The sequence below is a fragment of the Saccopteryx bilineata genome, chromosome 2 (assembly GCF_036850765.1).
Source record: "Saccopteryx bilineata isolate mSacBil1 chromosome 2, mSacBil1_pri_phased_curated, whole genome shotgun sequence".
NCBI lineage: Eukaryota > Metazoa > Chordata > Mammalia > Chiroptera > Emballonuridae > Saccopteryx > Saccopteryx bilineata.
Window position 1 is genome coordinate 81,031,745 of NC_089491.1, and position 23,210 is coordinate 81,054,954.

The 23,210-nt window shown below is 43.1% G+C and overlaps 1 protein-coding gene across 2 annotated transcripts in view; it reads right to left on the bottom strand.

Moving 5' to 3' along the window:
* Positions 1-23,210, bottom strand: part of SLC24A2 (solute carrier family 24 member 2) — a 284,053-nt gene that overhangs the window by 17,620 nt on the left and 243,223 nt on the right. For both annotated transcript variants that reach the window (XM_066257341.1, XM_066257340.1), the window contains one exon: positions 4,590-4,733. In XM_066257341.1, coding sequence (XP_066113438.1) covers positions 4,590-4,733 — 144 coding nt within the window. The remainder of the gene's footprint in view (positions 1-4,589; positions 4,734-23,210) is intronic.

Here is a 23,210-nt window from a genome sequence, read left to right on the forward strand (position 1 = left end):
GCCCTAAGACAAATTATCTCTCTAAGCTTCAATTACTTCATCTGTAAACTGGGGGAATAGCAATATCTAGTTATTCAGAGGATTTCTTCCCCCTAAAGCATCTAGCAAAGGGTCTGACACACAATAAGTGTTCAGACAATAATGGCAGTTGTCATTCTGCGATATTATGTGTTTTGATTTTTAAGAGATGACAAAACTAGAATTCAGGAAGGAGCATGTGACTTTAGAGACCTGGCCTAGAGTTTTGGCTTTACCTTTTATTAGCTGGCTGTGCTTGGATGAGACATTAAACCTCTCTGGGTTTAGTGGTCACTTAATTCTTGCTAGAACTGTGCTCGGGACATAGCAGACATAATAAATCTACTTGGTGAATGAGTCAGTGTATGATGAAAATTGCAAAAACCTTGCTGGGTTCTCAAGTTCCTTCCTAGCTCTCTTGAGCCACGTTTGATACCTCATTGGCTGTGTTCCTGATTTGCAAGAACACTCATCCTAGAACATGAGGGAATAGAACTTTTTGGGTCTTTATTTCCTTTATTATTTTCAATTTTCATCAAAGACATGTTTCTCATTAAGGTTTACATTTTAGTTGTTTTTTTTTTTAACTTTCAAAACAAAGCCATTAATTTAAGAAAACCATAAAAATGAAGCCCATGCTAATTATCTGAGCTGGAAGTATGCATAATACAACAAACACTGTCATATAATTTGCATATAAATGAAGTAGAAATAAAAACAAGTGGGAGTGCTATTTACTCTGAAACTGGATGTACATGTTTTTTTTTAAAAAAAATCATGTTTCCTTTGTAATTATTGTCAAGGTTTGGGATGTTCATCTCCACGGGTGATTCAAAAAATACTGAGGAGGCAGAGCTGCTGGGCGCTGAGAAGTAGCAAATGTCTATTAATTAATAATTTTTGACTTGTTCTCTCCTCTTCCTGGATAATTTTTCAAGAGGCCCCTGTGGCAGTACATGAGGAAGCCGCGTGCATTCTTTCATTTGGCATTTCGTGCGTGTAAAGGATAATCATTCATCTCCCAAACCAAGACCCAGAGTAAACTTAACTATCCTGGGCAAACTGGGTTGTACGGTCACCTTAGATCTGCAGTACTGTGTTGATGGTTATCCTCTGTACACTTTCCTTACCCGTGGAATGTCACAGCTGCTGGGAATCTAGAGATCTTCCACCCTGTATTTCACAGAAGAGGAAAAATGAGGTCCGGAGTTGAGAAGTGACTCTCTCAAGGTTGCAGAGCTCCTGAGTCTTACAACCAGCGCCATCATGTTGTAGAAAGAGAACACTCTGGCGTCAGCAGGCTCGAATGGGAGCCCAGCTCCTCTCACTGGCACAGCTGTGCAGTCATGCTCGGTAGTTACAGGCGGGCATGCTCAATTTCCTCTACTAACTTTAGAGCTGCTTAAATATAAGAATTTGAATTCTGTGTCTTTAGATCTCGTTTATGGCACATATTACTTGGCATGTAATGGGTGCTCAATAAATATTTGTTGAAGAAATCTAAAAACAACTAACTATTCTGTCTGAGAGTCTCATTTCTGCTTGAGACAGCATATAGTATACTCAGAAAAAGCCAGAAGAATCCCACTGCGTCCCAGGAATGGCACTTGGGGCTGCAAGGAGCACAGGCCCCACGGGCTAGCCTGACCCGGGCCGTGGGGGCTGGCTCCCGAGCTGTGCGCACAGTGAGTGACCTGTGGATGGCACTGCAGAGGTCAGTGTTGTGTATAGCTGCGTGCTCTTGCTTTGCACCCTTGGGAACTGTCCCTTTAGCCAGCACAGTTGTAGTGACCCAGGTAATTGTTGCCATGGTGGAGTCCTGGTTGCTGTCCAGGAGCAGCTGGTTGAGAGATCTGATCTTCTCGGAAGGCTTCCTCGTGCTGACAGCTCAGATGATGGGGAGGATGAGCACTTTGTCAGTCCTTTCTCTAGGAGCCCCTCCTGACCCTGAGAGCCCTGAGCCTTCGGGTATTGACAAGTTCCTCCCACTCCTGCATGATTTCCTGGTTGCTTCAGCAGTTGTGTGCTGACATCCTCTTACTAGTCAATCAGCCCTCTCTCCACTGGACTGACTACATGAGGCCTGCTATGGGGATTTACAAAACCATGTCTCTCTCCCTGACATTCCTTCAGGGGATGAGCAAAAGCATCTAAACACAGCAACAGAAACAGAGAGAGAAAGCAAGTGAGTGGGCAAGCTCATGTGAGCAAGCACATCTCGGAAATGCCATGTGGTGGGAGCCGAGAAGAAACTGAACCTATTCCAGCTATTTGGCGGCAGGTTGCCAGGAGGCCAGGCCTTTGCACAGGAGCAGGTGCTCTGCTATTGTGTCTCAAATAAAGAACTCTAAATACTGTTTTAAGTTCACTAGGAAGCTTCAATGTCTGGAGTCCTTACCTGAGGGGGTCTTCTTTAAGTGAAGAAAGTGGGATCATCATAGGACTATTAAGACTTGATGCTAAAGTATGTTGGATGTTACCATACTATTCTATTGCAAATGCTTTTAGAAATCTTTCCAGATTTCCACCTTCTGGCATCATAAAATATGAGAAGCCCGAGCTCTGTGGCTGCTCAGACCAGAAACTAAATCTCAGCTCCCTGCTCTAGGAAGTGACTAGGCATGAGAACTTAAGTTTCTTTCTACTTATACCAATTATTTATGCATGTTTTCTCATATATATATATATAAACATATACATTTTCTTATTTTATTTTTTAATTTTTTATGGGAGACAGAGAGAGAGAGAGAGAGAGAGAGAGAGAAAGAGAAAGAGAGAGACAGACAGGAAGGGAGAGAGATGAGAAGTATCAATTCTTCACTACAGCATCTTAGTTGTTCTGTAGTTGCGCTCTCATATGTGCCTTGACCAGAAGGCTCCAGCTGAGCCACAGACCCCTTGCTCAAGCCAGCAACCCTGGGCTCAAGCCAGCAACCTTGGGCTTCAAGCCAGCAATGTTTAGGCTCAAGCCAGCAACCATGGGGTCAAGTCTGTGATCTCTCTTTTTTTTTTTTTTCTTTATTCATTTTTAGAGAGGAGAGAGAGAGGGACAGAGAGAGAGAGACAGAGAGAGAGAGAAGGAGGGAGGAGCTGGAAGCATCAACTCCCATGTATGCCTTGACCAGGCAAGCCCAGGGTTTCGAACCGGCGACCTCAGCATTTCCAGGTCGACTCTTTATCCACTGCGCCACCACAGGTCAGGCTGAGTCTGTGATCTCATGCTCAAGCCAGCAACCGTGTGTTCAAGCCAGCGACCTTGAGGTTTTGAACCTGGGTCCTCTGCATCTCAGGCTGATCCTCTATCCACTGTGCCACTGTTTGGTCAGGCTATATTTTCTTACACTAGTTGTTTCCTGAGATTCCACAATATACTGGATTGATAATACCTAGGGCAGAGTCTAATACATAATAGGCACACACTTCTTGAATGAGTATGTGTGTGTAGGGCCATAATAACAAGTAGAGCCTGTTCTTCTTATCTTTTATTAGTTCTTTCACACTTCGGGGCAATGGCCTTAGAATCCAGTTTAACAACCCTGGGAGGGGATGTTTTTTTGATTTGATCTACATTCAGATTATGCTTTGTTGATCCTAAGATGGTATTTTGTTTAAAACACCCAGTACATGATAATGGTAGAAAACAATATTGATTATAGTAATGATAAAAATAAAGAGATCAGATATGCAGACATTTGTACTACATGAATGCATTTCTTTAAATTCTTTTTTAAATCAACGAATAATCCATACACATGAATATTCAACAAAATGTGAATCACCCTCCTGCTCAGACCTTCAGTTCCCCTTCTCAGGGATAACATAGTGGTGGTTTTAGAACATGTTTGCAAATTTTTTTATATTCCTCCTACCGAGCGTGTCATATACTACATGACCCTGATATAGTTTAGATGAATTTTTTTCTCCTCACCTTGAATCAAGACAAATCATGACTGCTTTGACCATGAAGTATAGTTGTAGTGAGTGACTCTATGTGACTTCTGAGACTAGGTCATTAGAGACCTTGCAGCTTCCACCAGGTGGTTGAAGTACTCATTCTTAGAGCCCTGGCCTCTAATGTAAGACACCAACTGTGCTGTGAGGAAGCCCGTCACATGGAGAGAACATGACAAGGTTTTCTAGTAGACAATTCCAGCTGAGTCCAGCCTTTGGATCATCTCCGCCAGGTGCCAGAAATGTCAGTGATAAGCCTCCAGATAATTCCAGGCCCCCAGTCATGTGTGTCATTTCCAGCCATTTCGTGATCCTAGATGAGCCCCCAGACATGGTAGAGCAGAGATAAACTGTCCAATCCCTGGGCCCCAGGCTCCATGAGCAGCACAGCACGGTGGTTGTTTAACAGCACTAAGTTTTGGGGTGGTCTGTTATGTAGAATCAATAACCCAAGCAGTCTCTATTATTGTGTATCTAGCCAGACAAATTTCAGGCATGGGTGAGCATGCACATGTATATATGTTAACCCTTTTCCTTTTCAGATAAATGGAAGCAGACTATGCATACGGGTATATATCATGCTCTTAAACAAAGAATAGATGTAAAAACTCTTGACTCACAGGTTTGCGGACATCAGGCAAGGTGATCCAGAGGGGAAACACTATGGGGAGAACAATTAGGAACGTGACTTGCTTGCGGGGGTTGGCCGGCCAGGCCAGGCTGAGAGGCTGGTCATCCTCGTCGTCACCCGTTTCTGTGGTCTGCTGTATAAAGAGGTAAAAATAAAATAACATTACAAAAATGACAATAATGTCCATAGGCCACAAGAGAAGACCACAAAGGCAGGGCGGAAGCTGCGGCCTCCGCAGGCGTCCTCCTGGGTCACCCCAGCAACTTCATCCTTATACGTTTCGTGTGTGTGAGAGAACACCACCTGTCACAGTCTGGATCTCGGGGACAAACACGCAAGGCTGAACCATGATGGCCTAAGATCTTTTTTTTGTTCATCCCTGAACACTCTTCAGCTCCTCAAATGAATTGATCATTCAGCTGGAGTGGGCAACAGCCAGGATCCAGGAACTTTTTTTTTTTGTTTTTTTTTGTTTTTTTACAGAGACAGAGAGAGAGTCAGAGAGAGGGACAGATAGGGACAGGCAGACAGGAACAGAAAGATGAGAAGCATCAATCATTAGTTTTTCGTTGCACATTGTGACACCTTAGTTGTTCATTGATTGCTTTCTCATATGTGCCTTGACCACGGGCCTTCAGCAGACCGAGTAACCCTTTGCTCGAGCCAGCGACCTTGGGTCCAAGCTGGTGAGGTTTTTTTTAATTTTTTTAATTTTTTTAATTTTTATTTTTTTTGCTCAAGCCAGATGAGCCCGCGCTCAAGCTGGTGACCTCGGGGTCTCAACCCTGGGTCTTTGGCATCCCAGTCCGATGCTTTATCCACTGCCTGGTCAGGCTCCATGAACTTTTTATGACAAATCATATCTGCAGAGCAAACGACCCCAACGCCCACCTTCTCCTTCTCCCCCTGTTTTCTTGACAAAGCTGCAGGATTCATAGAAATCCTTGGGAATGATAATAAAAAATGTTTTTAAAAATTATTTATTTATTGACACTTTCTTTTAGAGCACTGATTTTGAACGGGTAAATAAAAGTGCTTACAGCAATGATCTAGTAACAATACTCAACTCCCTTCACTGACTCTGAAAGAGTTAAGCTCATGGATTATTGTGTGCTTGTGAGTTTTAACCAGTTAACCACCTCATTAAGTTCTAAACCATTTTCCTTCCAGCCAAGGGCTTATTATGCAAATACATGTCTCATTCTCAGAGAAACAGAGTACAGAAGTCAAGCAAGACACTAGACCCGTGTGTGCCAACTGCACAGGGACTCAGAGCCAGGGGAAAACGTCGGAGTTCTGGACTTGGCCGCCACAGCCAAGGTTTTTTCATCACCTGCTGGAGTCAGCGGCTCCTGATGTCCCAGAGCTAGAAGAGACAGAAGGCGGGCCTGGGCCCTGGCAGGCTGACCATTAGCCTGTCAGGCGGGCCCTCCAGACCTCCAGAGCAGCCCTGCAGACAGCATCTATCACTTCCATCTCTGCTTGTTCGAAAATGAAAGCGCAGCAGCAGGACCAAGCATCAGATCTAAAAATATCAACAAGAACTTTCCCAGGATGCTTCCTTTTGAGACCATATAAATAACCCACAGAGGCTTCATAAAGCTCCGGCCCCGTGGCTCTTGCTCTCAGCGTTGTGCACTATTTCAAGCAATAGCACTGACTCCCACCAGCACCTCTCTCCCTAAGGAGTTGGCAGGTGGGGCAGGTTCAGGCCAGCTGGATAGGGAATAAGGACTCAACTAGAGGCAGGGCTGGGTGTGAGGCCTGACTCATTGCAGTGTTATGTTTATTTATAATTTAAATCCTAGTACAACAAAAGAATCTGTAGTGGTTTGCACAATCACCCACACTCTCTCCCCAGGAATTAAAATAAAAAATAATAACAATAATTAAAAAGGAATCTTAAGTCATAATAGGCAAGGTTGGTAATAACAGGTTCTTTCTCTTTGGGTATATGTCCTTTGCAGTGGGTAAAATAGTTTATAAGCAGCAAATAGGAGGGAATGAAGAGGATTAGGTAATAAAGCAGAATTAGGAAGATGGCGCAGTTTATTTTGGTTGTCTGGATCCTCATTAAATATACTCCTCACACTCTCCATCCCTTTCCTATGCAATATTTTGGAAAAAAGGAAAGATCTAGCCTGACCAGGTGGTGGTGCAGTGGATAGAGCTTCAGACTGGCATGCAGAGGACCCAGGTTCGAAACCCCAAGGTTGCCGGCTTAAGCATAGGCTCATCCTGCTTGAGTGTGGGGTCGCTGGCTTGAGCCCAAAGGTTGCTGGCTTGAAGCCCAAGGTCACTGGCTTGAGCAAGGGGTCATTCACTCTGCTGTAGCCCCCAGTCAAGACACATATGAGAAAGCAATCAACAAACAACTAAGATGCTGCAACAAAGAACTGATGTTTCTTACCTCTCTCCTTTCTGGTATGTCTGCCCCTGTCTGTCCCTCTCTCTGTCTCTGTCACAAAAGAAAATAAATATCTAAAATCAATAATCTATATTTCTACTTTAGGTAACTAGAAAAAGAAGATCTAATTAAATCCGAAGTAAGCAGAAGAAAAGATTTAAAATATTAGAGCAGAAATCAGTGAAATTGAAACCAGAAAATAAAATCAACAAAACCAAAAGCTGGCTCCTTTGCTATGCAATTTGATGTGGTCCATCCACTGCTCCATTCACTGCAGTCTGAGGGCTCCTATCCATGATGGAAGCATGGGCATGCTGTCCCTGCTTCCCTCTGAGCCACCGTCTCCTCCCAAGAGAGACAGCAGATGTAGAGAAAATCATTCCCTATTGAGATCACCAGCCTCCCAAGGTGTCAGGTGGCTACATGAATAATCACTGTGCAATGAGGTCAATAAGGATTAAAGATACAGGTGCTTTATAAACATTTTTTTAAAAAGTTAAATTTAATTCTCTATTGAATTTATTGGGGTGACACTGGTTAATAAAATTATATAGGTTTCAGGTATACAGTTCTACACTACATCATCTGTATACAGTATTGTACTGTGTGTTTACCACCCCAAGTCAACTCTCCCTTCATCCCACAGATCCCCCTTTACCCTCTTCTGCCTTCCCCCAGCCCCTTTCCCTCTGGTAATCACTGTACTGTTTTGGGAGACAGGTGCATTTTAACTGTTCCTTCCCAGATATGCTCTTTTTTGTTTAACCCAAATAAGTGACTTTCCCTTCCTCACCTGACAGATGCCTCGGAAATGGAAAAGACTACGAGAGAATTGAAGCATTGCATCATTGCAAATAGGTACCCTGCCTCATACGAGAGAGGTGGTTTTATTCAGTCAGAGGATTCCAACAATTCCCTGAAGACTCATCAAGTTGATCTGATGAGTTCATCACGGCTCCTCCCCCTCATCAAGGCTCCTCCCCCTCATCAAGGCTCCTCCCCCTTCAGGGTTGACAAGCCAGTCCGGTCTCCCACTACCATCTGCAATCTAGCTAACCTTTTTGTGACAAACCCCCCCCCAAAACAAAACAAAACAACCCCCCCCCCACAGAAGCAACTTTTTATGACTCATATCATTTTAATGACACCAACAGATGGTGACATTTCATCAATAACCTTTCTGCTTATAACCTACGGATTAGCTCCTTTCTCCATCTGCCAACATCACCAGGCAGGCAGTGCCACTGGCAAATAGCAGAAAATAATTGTCTGTTTAGATGCATAAGCTCTAAACACACTACTATCCAATGCAAACAATTAGTTATATTGTACAGCTTCCAAATCTTCATTTGAGGTGGCTGTTGCTAGGGCAGAAATAGACAAGGAGAGACTGTGTCATAGGCTGTACAAATGGTGCTCTTCATGGAGACTTCAAAGCCTCTTGGGGGACCAGTCCTGCTACAGAGAAGTACAAGAGCCCAGAACCTGGGGTGGATTAGAGAGGTGTCCTGGGAGCAAGGCTGTCAGTACATTCTAAAGGAAATTCTCTTTGTATTCTTTCTGAGTGCAATCTCACTTTGGTTCAATGTGTGACAGCTTGCAAAATGGTTAGAAAAATGGGGGAAAATATCACTCCAAGTCTGGGACCCATTTGCCCAAACTGGGGTTGCTGGCATGTTTACTAGTGTTAGCTCTCGGGAGAGCCTGGGAAAGTTAGGGTACTGAGTTCCCAGATTTTCCTGGAGTTGTGGCATCCTGGCTTTGACCTGGCAACAACCCATCCTTATCTCCTAAAATTTCTGTGGTGTTTGTAGAAAACAAAACAATGCAAAGTAACCCAACAAAAAATTCAAATGACTTTTCATATAGGGGTTTAAAATAGTTTGATACCTCTTGGGACCTCTGTGGGGAGGCCTAGAATTGTGCCAAACCAGGGCCAGCAATAACTGCGTTATGGATTTGCAATCTCTGATAAGGAAAATCTGAGAATGAAACACATGACTCGAAGTTCCCACGAAGCAGCCTGCCGGCTGCCAGACCCTAAAGGAGCCGGTGCGGCGGGTGGGGAGAGTGTGTGGGAGAATCGGGAATCTTGGCGCCAGTCTGCCCCTGCTGTGGTTCCCTGGGCAGTAGCCACCAGCAGAGGCAGGTGTGCACAGAGTGCTTTGAGCTGCAAAGCAGTGTGCTGTGTTTTAGGACTCATGGTTCTGAGGAGACTTGGATTTAAAAGGAGAGACAACAAATAGCGCCAAAACACTTACCCAGGTACAGGGATGCTGGCAGAATATGTGGCAAGAGCTTCTGATTGCTCTTCAATATCTATTCTTCCTGGTATGGACTGAACTGTGTCTTCTCCAAATTCACACATTGAAGCCCTACTCCCCAGCCGCTCAGAATGTGACTATTTGGAGGCAGGGCCCTTTTAAAGAGGTGATTAAGTTAAAACAAAGCTGTTAGGGTGGGTCCTAAGGCAATGACTGGTGTCCTCATAAGAAGAGATTAGGACACACAGAAATACATCAAGGATTTACATGCCAGAGGGACAGGCCAGGTGAGGACACAGCAAGAAGAGAGGCCTCAGAGGACAACAGCCCGACCAGAAACTTGATCCTGGACTTCCAGCCTCCAGAGTGGCGAGGAAATAAGTTTCTGTTATTTAAGCACCCTAGTCTGAGTTATTTTCTTACAGCAGCCCTAGCAAATTAACATACTGCCTATCTGCTTTTGTGATAGGAAGCCCACTTTTAGGCATGCCTAGAATATAGACTGTAATTTCAGCCTCTATTACAACTAGATGTGGCCGTGTGATTAGGCTCTGGCCAATTGGGACATAATCACAAGTATCTTCTGCAACATCCAGGATGTATCTGTAAAGGGTGGAGGTGTCTCCTTTATCACTTCTTCCCAATTCTTGCTGGCTGGAGTGGGGACATTTTAGTCTGAGTCTGAACAGCCATCCTGAACCATGAAGTAAGAAACACTATAAGAGGATCTGAGCCCCTGACACCCAGCAAGAGCCATTCTAGCCCTGGGCTGCCTCTAGTGCTTATACTGAAATCCTGTTTACTCAAGCCACAGTTATTTTGGGCTTTTGCTTGCTCACAATGGAATTTCATCCAAATGGATTCAGTGTCCTCTTTATGAGGAGTCAAGGGAGAAATATCTGTCATGTATCAGCACTAGAAAAAAGTCATGCTTCTTTTGAGAAACTGAAAAAAAATCTTAGAAATACTGTGAATCAGGTAAGTGACACTATTTTTTCCTTTGTTTTACACTGGGGATTCCACAGTCAAATTGGTCCCCCATCCAGCAATTCCAGCACTGATGTCTGTGCTTGCCTCAGTCCAGCTTTACTCTTTTCCTTTCCTGTGCATCCTTTGCTGAATTCTCTCAAAACGATTCATTTTATCCTTCCTCATCAGATGCATTTTTGCAAGCAGCATCATAGCTTTGTGAAACTAGGTGGGGCAGACCTGAAACGGAAGCTCCTCAGGGCTGTGATGCAATTTGAGGAATAACTTTAGCAAAGATAGTGGGGCAGGAGGAGATGTTATTTTGTGAAAACTTGTGACAAATGGATAACCACCTTTAGGATTCACTTATTGATACTGAAGGTTGGTATCTGGAGGTCTGACCACAGAACATCAAGAGAGAGCCTGACTAGGTGGTGGCGCAGTGGATAGAGCATCAGACTGGAATGCAGAGGACCCAGGTTCAAAACCCTGAGGCACCAGCTTGAGCACAGGGTTGCTGGCTTGAGCATGGGATCATAGACATGACCCTATAGTGACTGGCTTCAGTCCAAAGGTCACTGGCTTTAGCAAGGGGTCACTGGCTCTGCTGTAGTCCCCTGGTCAAGGCACATATGAGAAAGCAATCAATGAACAACTAAAGTGCTGCAATGAAGAATTGATACTTCTCATCTCTCTCCCTTCCTGTCTTTCTGCCCCTATCTGTCCCTCTGTCTCTGTAAAAAACAAAAACAAAAAAACATCAAAAGAGAGAAGAGAACAGTTCTAGGGGTCAGTCAGCATCTACAGGGAGGTCTCTGAAGCAATCAACTTATTTTGATCCTTTTTATCTAGTGAGTGGGAGCAGCAGCAGCCTCTCTCTATCCGGCCATCATGAGACTCTGTTCAGCTTTTTGGTATTTGCATCTTCCACTGTCTCTGCCTATACTTGGTATGGATGGTCTACCCCAGGATAAACACTGGGTTTCCAGTGAAGGGGTCTGAGCCAGACTCACCAGTCCAGAGGTTACCTCTACAGCCAGAAAAATATTTTTTGGAAGCAACTCAATTTCTTATTCTTGTCTGTGAAGGGCACTGTGCAAGACTGCAGTGTGAAGGTGAGCCTACCTTAATGCAATCTTTTCTACCAGAGAATTAAAATGAAAACCCAGAGGCATCTCAAAATAGGCCACCTTCAACTTCAGTTTTATTGATGGGTAATAACATCTCATCTCCAGTCAATGAGAAGCAATCTCAGAGGATAGCCTGGACCTGCCTAGCTCTTAGTTCAGTTGGGGTTTGATTCAGGCTGGAAGTTAAGTTCTCATTGCTCTACCCCTGCACAGAGGGACCATACACTTCAGCACTTAGAAGTGCCCCCTCTATCATTGGGGAGCTGCTCCAGTTTGGCATGATGCTGAATAAAATAAAATTCCAGTACTTAAATAGCCAAGTAAAAATATAATTCATTTACTCTAAAACGATGGGGTAGGATCACGTTAGATGAAGGTGAAGATTTTATGTGATTTTTATTTCTACTTAAAGAAAATGATTCTTAACATATTTGTTGCTGCTATTTCTATAACTTATATCTGTACAAAAACATCATTTTATGTATCCATGTTGTTTGGCCACAAAGATGCCCCCCATGAATGACCGAAGGCAGCAAAGCTGCCCGAGTAGTGTGCATGTTGGGGATCACCACCAAGGCCAGAGAGCTAAGAGTGGAACAGAGCACCTTAAAAACATTTGAGAGCCCTGGCCGATTGGCTCAGCGGTAGAGCGTCGGCCTGGTGTGCGGGGGACCCGGGTTCGATTCCCGGCCAGGGCACATAGGAGAAGCACCCATTTGCTTCTCCACCCCCCCCCTTCCTCTCTGTCTCTCTCTTCCCCTCCCGCAGCCAAGGCTCCATTGGAGCAAAGATGGCTTGGGCGCTGGGGATGGCTCCTTGGCCTCTGCCCCAGGCGCTAAAGTGGCTCTGGTCGCGGCAGAGCGACGCCCCGGAGGGGCAGCGCATCGCCCCCTGGTGGGCAGAGCTTCGCCCCTGGTGGGCGTGCCGGGTGGATCCCGGTCGGGCGTATGCGGGAGTCTGTCTGACTGTCTCTCCCTGTTTCCAGCTTCAGAAAAATACAAAAAACAAACAAACAAACAAAAAAAAACAAAAACAAAAAAACATTTGAGAGCCTAAGAAGTGAGGTTGGGAATTATTAAAAATGTCATACTCAACAAAGTTTTTTTTTAAAGGCACTAATAAACACATAAACTGTCTAGATCAGTGGTTTTCAACCTTTTTACACTTGTCGACCTGTGAAATTAGAAGAATTATTTCAGGGACTGCTAAGGCAGAAATCACCCTAGGAATAAGTGAATTTGACCAAGACGGTTGGGTCTATAATCCATATACACCACAGAAGTTAACTCTTTTACGGACCAGCACAAAATTTTTGGCAGACCGGTCCACAGACGAGCAGTTGAAAAACACAAGTCTAGACTATGGGGGAGGCATTCATCTACAGACTGGGGGTAGTAACTCAGCAAGTTGTAGGATGCACAGTACCTGGTAGAGACCAGGGGATCAATAAATGTTAATTCTCTTTTCTTCTGCCATTAATCTCACCTCTGACTAACTAACTGTGTGACCTTAAACAAATCAACGGAAATGCTGGAATAGTCAAAGAACATATGTTACAAGTGATCTGTAGGCACCTGGTCCTGGTGTATCTCATTGCCTTTTAGGCTCCAACAGTCCTTAAAAGCACGCTATTGTGAGGCAGAACTTCCTTGTCCCTCAGACTTCTATAATGTAGGATTATTCCCCTGCCCAAGAACTTATCATTCAATTAATTATATAGATACCAATAGATCAGGAAAGGCAAGCTGCAACCATAGACCTCTGCAATCATTTGGAATACGAGCTTTAGACTCCAAGAGAAGGAGCACCAGCATTTCAGAGCTGAAGAGCCCCGACTCATTGAGCCCACCCTCCATTTGACAGATGAGGACCCTGAGATGTCATGGTGTGCTGGGGAATTTCCCATGGTGAGGTTGGGCCCTTCATTTCCAGCCCAAGGCTCTTCCCCATTCTATTACACCTCCATTCCTCAGTCCTAAAATGTAAGTATAGCTGTGCTTTATGCCCAATCACACCAGGCTTCCCAGCTTTAGTTTATAATAAATTTGACCTATTAAACCAAGAATGCGAGCTATAACAAACACTGAGCATTTAATAGACAGAATTCTCTTGATTTTTCTTGAGCCTAGATTAATTCTGGTGGTTTGGATGGTCCACATTACTTGAAAAAGCTGATCAGAAACATCAGATTCTGCCTAACCTGTGGTGGAACAGTGAATAAAGCATTGACCTGGAATACTGAGGTTGCCGGTTCAAAACCCTAGGCTTGCCTGGTCAAGGTACCTATGGGAGTTGATGCTTTCTGCTCCCCCTCCCTTTCTCTCTTCCCTCTCTCTAAAATGAATAAACAAAATCTTAAAAAAAAAATAAAAAGAAACATTAGATTCTAAGTTTACCCTTCTGCCACCTGAGAACACAGTGAAAACACTGTCATCTATGGTCCAAGGAACAGGCTGTCACCTGGAACTTGATCTTGGACCACGCAGTCTCCAGAACTGTGAGAAAAAAATCTCTGATGCTTCTAAACTATGCAGTCTATGGTGTTTTTCATATAACATCCAGGGAAGCTTTGAAGAGGAAATGAAAAGCAGATTTAGGGTTGTGGGGATAGGAGTGGGTATTGTGATGCCCTCCTCTTTCCCCTGGGCTGATATCTCCAAGGAGCCAGGTACAAATTTAAAAAATGCAGCGTGAGTGCTGATAAGATAACAATGAATGTCAAGACTTCAAATACAGGGAAAGAAGAAAGACTTGGTGTTTAGCATCTCTGCCCAAGAAAAAGTGCAGAAATTTAGCCTAAGCTTGATCTAGAAGGAAGTGACAACCAAGTATAACAATGGCCAAAATGAGGCCTTGAGGTTTTATGTGTGTTTCATTGCTCGATGTCCCCCTGATTCCCATAACTGTGGGTAATCCTGCACTGGCTACATCTACAATGAATCTCAGGGGGGGGCGCTGTAGAAGATGGATTATGCCCTTTGTAGCAATAAACTTTCCTGAGGCTAACTTTAGCAAGGACCAAAACAGGAGGTGGGTTATTTCCAGACTCCAGCATTCAGTGCTCAAAAGCCAACAGAACCCCAGTGAAGAATATGCACAACAAACAGCATTGTCTTTACACAGGGACTCTCTGCTTCTCCTCCTACCTCTGTTCTTTCATTATTGAAGCATTAAAAATACTGTCTTTGACAGAAGTGGCATGTTTTACTTTTCCAATTAGGTTTCCTTGGGAACTGGTGAAAAGGTGTGTGTGCCTATATAGTCCATGTGTAGGAGGCTCCCAGGGAGAGAAGAAACCTTGACAATGCCTTAGCTAATGAGGAGATTGTTGGAGAAGTGATTTATAGACAAACACCCACTTCTGCTCCAGAATGTTCTTTTACAACATTATTTCTGTTACAATATTAACTGAGACAATCCATAAAAAGCACTTAGAACAGTGTTTGGCACATGATAAACACTCAATAAGTGTTGGTTATTATTATTTTTAATCAATATTCAGGGAAATAATTTCTTCACAGATATCCATGAGAAAGTAGTTTGACTAGGTGAATTATGATACTCCTAGCAATACAATTCTATAATTCAGTTATATCATGTGGAAGTAGAAAGTAATAATTTTGTTCTTCCATCTAGTCATTCATCTAACATTTACTGAGCATTCACTGACTGCAGTGATGCCAACAATCTCATTTATTTTCCTCTTAGGTAAGATGAATAAATAACTTGAAGGGAAAATGTCACAGCCCTAAGGAGATAATGCTATTTTATTTCAGGAGGTAGGTTTTAAGTAGACTTTCTATCAGAAATAAGACTTCCAAACAGATGGCGAGACTCAAAATATTGTGACACCTTGAGTCTGTGTTCTGTGCAGAGCTAAAAACAATAGTAGAGTTGGAACTCTCAAAGGTAAAATCACTCAAAATGCACAGTCACACTTTAATTGAGCAAAAGGCTCTGAAATCAACAGCTCTTTGGCAAGTGGAAGGTGCTTCCCAAGGAACATTCCAGAGTGCTTTCCTTTGGAAGCTTAAAACACACCAGTTCTTTAGTACAAAGAAAATAAGATAAACAAATAATTACCCATGTGGTTAGCGTGTCCATCTGCTTGGGATGCCCTAACAAAATACCATCTCTATCTTTTTTTAAAAATTTCATTCTTGAATAGATTTTTTACTTTGAAATAAATTATTGAGTTCACTTGCTGTAATTTATTTTTAAAATGTCTTTCTCCTTCACTCGTACTTTGAGTCTTAGAAAAATCTCTTAATTTTGTTCTCTTAGTTTCTTAATTCTTCACATTTGTAATTTTTTCTAATACCCCTTCATTCTCTCCACTCTGTTCTTATCTTCTGTTTTTTTCACTCATCTTTTCCTAAGAGATAAGTCAAAAAGCATCTCTTTTTGGAAGAGAGCACCATTTGAGACATTTGTCTTGCCTTCTGTGTGGACAAGCTAAACCAACAGAGCTAATATTTAATAGCAAACAGAATTTTTAAAAAGTGATAAATCTCTGCTTGCCTAGTGGCAGGAAATAATTTGTTCTCTTACATTATTATCATATGGTTTGTTTTACATATAGGTAGGAAAAAAATCTAACATAAAGAATTTAGCATATTAAACACAAAATGATAACGTTTCACTAAGCATTGGCAATCTGAACAAATTTAATGTGCTTCTACATGACTTTGAATTGAAATCAAGGTCTCAAAATATTTTGCTGTGACTGATGAAGCTGTCTGGACTTCAGTTTTCCCAGAAGTCAAGACACCATTTATTATCATGTAAGATGGCATTTGGAGAGTCTGGTGAAATGCAATTTCTTTCCTTCACTTTGCATTTTACCCAAATAATTCTAAGGTGCAACCTACAGACAAGATAGATTTCTTTCTTAGTTGCTATTGCAAATTGGTTTTCTCATAGTTTTCATGGGCTTTGTAAATCCTGCTGATACAAATCATGAAAGATCAGCCAACATAAAAGCAACTGGATAACTATAAAAAATAATTCAAAAATCATTCTCATCATTTTATTATCAATTGGATTAGAATTACTTATCGAAACAGTAATATTAATGTTCTTTTTTTTCAGGATGGTAATGGAGTTTTTTACTTTTTATTAATAGTTAGTCAGCCTTTAATATATCTTGTATGAATGCTTAATAGATATTTTCCAAACTTTCAGACAGTAAGATTCTTCGTGAATACATAATTCTTCATCAATATTCAAATTTAGGCAGAAAATCAGGAGTCAGATCTAAATTTCATTTTAAAAAGTGTTCAGGCCCTGGCCGGTTGGCTCAGCGGTAGAACGTCGGCCTGGCGTGCGGGGGACCTGGGTTCGATTCCCAGCCAGGGCACATAGGAGAAGCGCCCATTTGCTTCTCCACCCCCACGCCCCCTCCTTCCTCTCTGTCTCTCTCTTCCCCTCCCGCAGCCAAGGCTCCGTTGGAGCAAAGATGGCTCGGGCGCTGGGGATGGCTCCTTGGCCTCTGCCCCAGGCGCTAGAGTGGCTCTGGTTGCAGCAGAGCGACGCCCTGGAGGGGCAGAGCATCGTCCCCTGGTGGGCAGAGCTTAGCCCCTGGTGGGCGTGCCGGGTGGATCCCGGTAGGGCGCATGCGGGAGTCTGTCTGACTGTCTCTCCCCGTTTCCAGCTTCAGAAATAAAAGAATAAAAAAAATAATAATAAAAATAAAAAGTGTTCACAAGGCCTTTAAATACATCTTAAGCAGTTGGTAAATTCTGTTTGGGTTGTCAGATATAGGAACTAAATATTAACTTCCCTTAAAAAGTATATATTGAAACTATAAATTGAAAGAAAAATATGTTATCCCCTCTAGAAATGGAACCTATCTGCTAATGTTTGGTAGGTAAGACATTAATTTCTGTTTCTGTTTGTTTTATAGTTTGTATAGGGTTTTCTCTGATACTAATGAGTTTTTTTCCTAAGGCAATCATGCATCTACTAGGGCTTAGGCCTTGAAAAATTAAGTGGGACAAAGACTCTTTGGGTCTTCTTTTCTTTCACCATTAGGCCTTGGACTCTCTCTCTGGACACTGCCTCTGGCCCTGGACAAGCCAGACATGGAGACTCAGCCCCACTTCCCACCAGAGCCTCTATTTATTGAGTACCAGGATTCTCTTATTATGTTTCACTGATGTTTCAAGAGATTGAATAATCTCATTAATAGGGGGATATGTGGTCCTTTGCTGTTTCTAAACTTTCAAAATGGTAGACTTCGTTATTACACCTTAATCATTTAGAACAGATACTTGTTCTTCAAATAATAGGAGAGGTTGAGGTTAGCCAACTCTCTGTTAAACCGCACTGCTGGTAGGAACATAAACATTTCCTAGTAAAGGGTAATATTTTAGAAAGAAAGAATCATATGGATTCTAGGTACCATCTGCTTAGATAAGCTTGGAAATCCCTATCAGGGCTAACATTTTTGACCGACATTGATTATGAAGTCTCTCTAAGGAGCTCTAAAATCATAGCTGTAACTTTAAACAATAATCTAAAACAAACCACTGTCCTTGAGAAGGATGCTTTTTTTTTTTGTGACAGAGACAGAGAGAGACAGGGACAGGGACAGATAGGGACAGACAGACAGGAAAGGAGAGAGATGAGAGGCATCAATTCTTCATTGTGGTACCTTAGTTGTTCACTGATTGCTTTCTCATATGTGCCTTGACCAGGGGGCTACAGCAGAGTGAGTGACCCCTTGCTCAAGCCAGTGACCTTGGGTTCAAGCCAGAGACCTTGGGCTTTGAGCCAGCAACCTTTGGGTTCAAGACAGCAACAATGGGGTCATGTCTATGATCCCATGCTCAAGCCAGCAATCCTGTGCTCAAGCTGGTGATCCCACACTCAAGCTGGTGACCTCAGGGTTTTGAACCTGGGTCTTTTGCATCCCAGTCCAAAGCTCTATCCACTGTGCCACCACCTGGTCAGGCAAGAATGCTTTTTTACTACCCTGAGAAATCTAAATTTAATAGAAGAGAGAGTTCTTTCTGAATTTTTTTTTTTAAGACAAATCTAAAATCACAATCACTTCCATCACCTTTCCCTACTCATCCTTTACTTAGTTACATACATGCACACATTTCTATTAGCACCATGAGGCTTTATGAAAGCAGATTTTTTTTTAAGAGGCATGGAGAGAAAGAGACAGGAACATCGAGCTGCTCCTGCATGTATTGAACCAGCAATCTTCATGCTCTGGAATGATGCTCCAACCAACCAAGCTATATGGCTAGGGCTTAATTTTTATTGATTTTTAGAGAGACAGGGAGAGGAAGGGAGAGAGAAGGGAGGAAAAGGGAAGCATTCATTCATTCCACTCTGTAGTGCATCCCTTGGTTGCTTCCCGTGTGTTCCCTGACTGCACATCGTACCCACAACCTTGTCGTTTCGGCATGATGCTCTTTACTTACTGAGCTAACTAGCTAGGGCATGAAAGTAGATCTTAAAAATTCTCCTGAGTTTAGGTAAAGACTAATGCTGCACTGAGGAGAAAAAGTCAGGGATGAATTCTTACAAGGATATAGGAAGCACTTAACATGGTACGGTAATATTTAAATTGTAAAATGAGGAAATAAGAAAAAGCCTGCATTTTTCACATCTCTTTCTATCATCCATCTACCTATTTATCATGTATGTTTGTATACACACACACAAACACATATTTCTTTTTTTCCTCAGAGTGTGCTTTTATTATATAAATCTGTTTGCCCTCTGGTGCATCTGGTCAACTCTTAACCAAAGCCAGGACAATTCTGATCTCCCTAAGGTCAGAAAGAAATTTTAGGGATGAAAGGAAGTAAAAGCCACAACATATAAAAGGCCACCTCACAATGCACGAAAATGTAGGACACAATTAAAAACAAGTTGGATTTTCAGATTTCAGAATCTACAAGATTTGCAAGACATTCACGGTTCAACCCTCTTGCTGTGAGTGTGCCTTTACAGGGTTTGATGGGCGTGGTGCCGAGGACCATGACCCGGATGAAGAACTGTGATGCAGCAGGCGGCAGCTCCGTGGAGCAAGCCAGCATGTGCAATCACCTGGTTCTTGTCTCCATTGGTAGAATTGAAATGTAAGAATATGCTGGGTTCTGAGTGGGAGAGAATATTTCTTTGAATTGTCTTTCAAACCTGGATAAATTCCCAAGACTGAAAATTTGGAAGGTTGGTAAATTCTCAGAAGCAGCTCAGATCAGCTCCCTCTATGTTAGAATCAACAACACTGTCAGCAGTCATTGGGAGAAGATAATTAGCACTAAGCCGTTTAAGAAGTCAAATTATTTTCTTGGCTCCACAGAATATACAGATGAAGCAAAAACCTCCTGCAAAGAGGCTGCCTCTCTGAGAGAATATTTTAAAAGGATTTCTTGGCCTGACCAGTGGTAGAGAAGTGAATAGAGCTGAGGTCCCAGGTTTAAAACCCTGAGGTCGCTGGCTTGAGTGTGGGCTCACCAGCTTGAGCACAGGCTTGACAGCTTGAGTGTGGGGTCACTGGCTTGAGCAAGTAGATGTAGATATCATCTACATTATCCCATGGTCACAGGCTTGAGCTTAAAGCTCACTAGTTTGAGCAAGGGGTCACTGCCCTGGTCAAGGCACATATGAGAAGCAATCAATGACCTGACTGGGAGATGGCACAGTGGATAGAACACCAGACTGGAACACGGAGGACCAAGGTTCGAAACTCTGAGGTCACTGGATTGAGCATGGGCTCATCCAGCTTGAGCACGGGGTCACTGGCTTGAGATTGGGATCATAGACATGACCCCATGGTCGCTGGCTTGAGACCAAGGTCGCTGGATTGAGTAAGGGGTCACTTGCTCTGTTGTAGTTCCCTGGTCAAGGCACATATGAGAAAGCAATTAATGAGCAATTAAGAAGACTAAGGAGCTACAACAAAGAATTGATGCTTCTTATCTCTCTCCCTTCCTGTCTGTTCCTATCTGTCTCTCTCTCTGTCTCTGTCACAAAAAAAGAAGCAATCAGTGAACAAATAAGGTACTGCAACTATGAGTTGATGCTTCTTATCTCTCTCCTATCCTGTATGTTTCTTTCTTTCTCAAAAAATAAATAAAATGCTCTTTATTGCCAGTGTAAAGTCTGTACTGAAGAAAGCTCTCAGAGATGAGGTGTTGATGTAAAATTAGTTCACTTGTAAATACGTAAGGTTTTAAAACACCAGGTTAACTACACAACACCAGACTCGCAGGAGAATGCCAGCGATGAGCATGTGGTGCATGGGGCTCACCACGCCCATTAATGAAGTCAGGAGCACACCTCATTGTTCATGTAGTTTGACAAGAACACAACTGGAAAAGAAACAAAATAACACAATAGAACCACATTGAACTATTACTGTGAAACTATGCTTTAGGTGGCCTGAGCATTCCGACTTCATATCCTTTTTCTAACTCTGGAGTCATCGCCCTAATGTACCCTGTCACTCAATCTTCCCAGCTCAGAAACCTCAGCATTATCTACAACCTCCTTTTCTTACTCACTCTCTATGACCAATTTATTATCAAATCTTCTCATTTGGCTTCAGAAACAGATCTAAATCCAGCCACTGCCATCCATGCCACAGCCATTGTCATCTGGGCCTTAATAGCTATTTTAAAAATGTTTTACTCAGTGCTTCTAATAATAGCAAACACCTATGCAACACTTACTGTGTGCCAAGAGTTATTAAGAGCATTTTATTCTCACTACAGTGATATGAAGTAGGTGCTGTTATTGTCCCTGTTTCACAGAGAAGAACAGTAGAGAATAGAGAGGCTAAGTAACTTGTCCAAAGTCACACAGCTGGTAAGCAGCAGAGCTGGAATTTGAATTTATGTGGTCTGTCTCTAGAGTCTCCACTCTTAAATCACTAAAGCAGATTGCTTCTGTCTTAATTTAGCCCACTATTGTTTATGTTGTTGTATTTTTAAAAATAACTAATATAGTTAACTGGCTCAAAATTCAAAAGCTACAGAAGGCTGCATACTGAAAAGCCTCCCTCCCACACCAGTGTCTTATCACCCAGGCCTCTGCTCTGTAGGTAATCAGCCTGACCAGTTTCTTCAGTAGCATTCCCAGCAAATGCTTATGTGATTTCCCTCCTTTTTCCCCTCCCACACGAATATAGTATACTGGACATCATTTGGCATATTGTCTTTTTCACTTAACAGCATATATTGAAGATAATTCCATATGTGTACAGGAAAAGCATCCTCGCCTGGCCAGTTGGCTCAGTCGTAGAGCGTCAGCCTGGTGTATGGATGTCCTGGGTTCGATTCCCCGTCAGGGTACACAGGAGAAGTGGCCATGTGCTTCTCCATCTCTTCCCCTCCCCCTTCTCTCTCTCTTCCCCTCCTGCAGCCATTGCTTGATTGATTTGAGCGCATTGGCCCTATGGCACTGGGGATGGCTCCATGGAGCCTCTGCCTCAGGCACTAAGTTGCAAGCATGGCCCCAGATGGACAGACCATTGGCCCCAGTCAAGGGGTTGCTGGGTGGATCCTGGTCAGGGCACATGCAGGAGTCTGTCTCTCTATCTGTCTTCCTCTCACTTGAAAAAAGAAAAACAAAACAAAACAAAAATCCTCTTTTTTTTTTTTTTTTTTTTTTTTTTTTAGAATGCAGATAGTCTAAACTAGGGATGGGCAAACTTTCTTGTAAAGGGCCAGGTCGTAAATATTTTAGACTTTGTGATCCATATGGTCTCTGTTATATATGCTGCTGATTAAAGAAAACCTTCAAAGATGTAAAATCATTCTCGTCTCATGGGCTGTACAGAAACAGACTGCAGGCTAGATATGACCGTGGACCATAATTTGCTGACCTTTGAACCAATAGGCTCTTTTTACCACCCTGTATCCAACCTTCTTCCACCCTGGCCTCTTCTGCACCATGCTGAAAGAGCTAGCTTCCTATCATCCAAATCTGCTATTGCTGCTGTTCCCCTCTCCCAATGGGGGGAGTTCAGACTGCTTGGTGGTGCCTACAGTGCCCTTTCTAATCCACATCTTACCGCACGTCACTGTGCTGGTCTGTGCCACCATCAGCTCAAGTCCGGCAGTGACCTCTTTGTTATCCAACCCCTTGCTCCCAAATCCAATCCCACAACTTAGCCCCAGGGATCGTTTGCAAGAGCAGATCAATCTGGGAGCCTCCAATAGTTTGCTGCTGCCCTAGAAGGAAGTTAACTTCCTTATCAGAGTCTGCGAGGCGGGCCAGTTCTGCTTTGCCCTCCTGCCTAACCTTGTTGCCACCATCCTCACTCCCTCTGCTAGTACTCTCCAGACACACTGACTCAAACTGGCTAAGCTCATTTCTGCCTCGGTGGGTGCTGTTCCCTTGACTGGCTCCTTGAAGTTCAGCCTCAGTTCAAATACCAGGTTCTTAGTGTAGCCTTCTCTCCTCTCCTGACCTAAAGGGAACTCTTCACATGTCCTCCCTTGCATTATCATGCTTTCTTTTCTCCATGGCCCTATGGCCACCTGTAATTATATCTTGGCTTGTCACTGCAGTCCCCTGCTCTGCTAGAGCATGAGCATCTCCGTGCCTAGCACATCCTCTGACACGTATCAGATGAACATTAAAAATTTTCTGATTGAACAGTTGAAGGATTTCAACCCAAATAACCTTTCCTGGTGGGTCCTCCTCACTCTTCACCCTGTACTTCAGTTTCCAGTTCCGTGGGCCTTCTCTCCAATCACTATACATGAATTTCCCTCTTAAGGTTTTATACCTTTGCACACATTGTCATCTTGGTCATCTCCTCTTTCTCTGAGAGATAAACTTCTACTACCCAGCAGTACCCAGCTCAAATG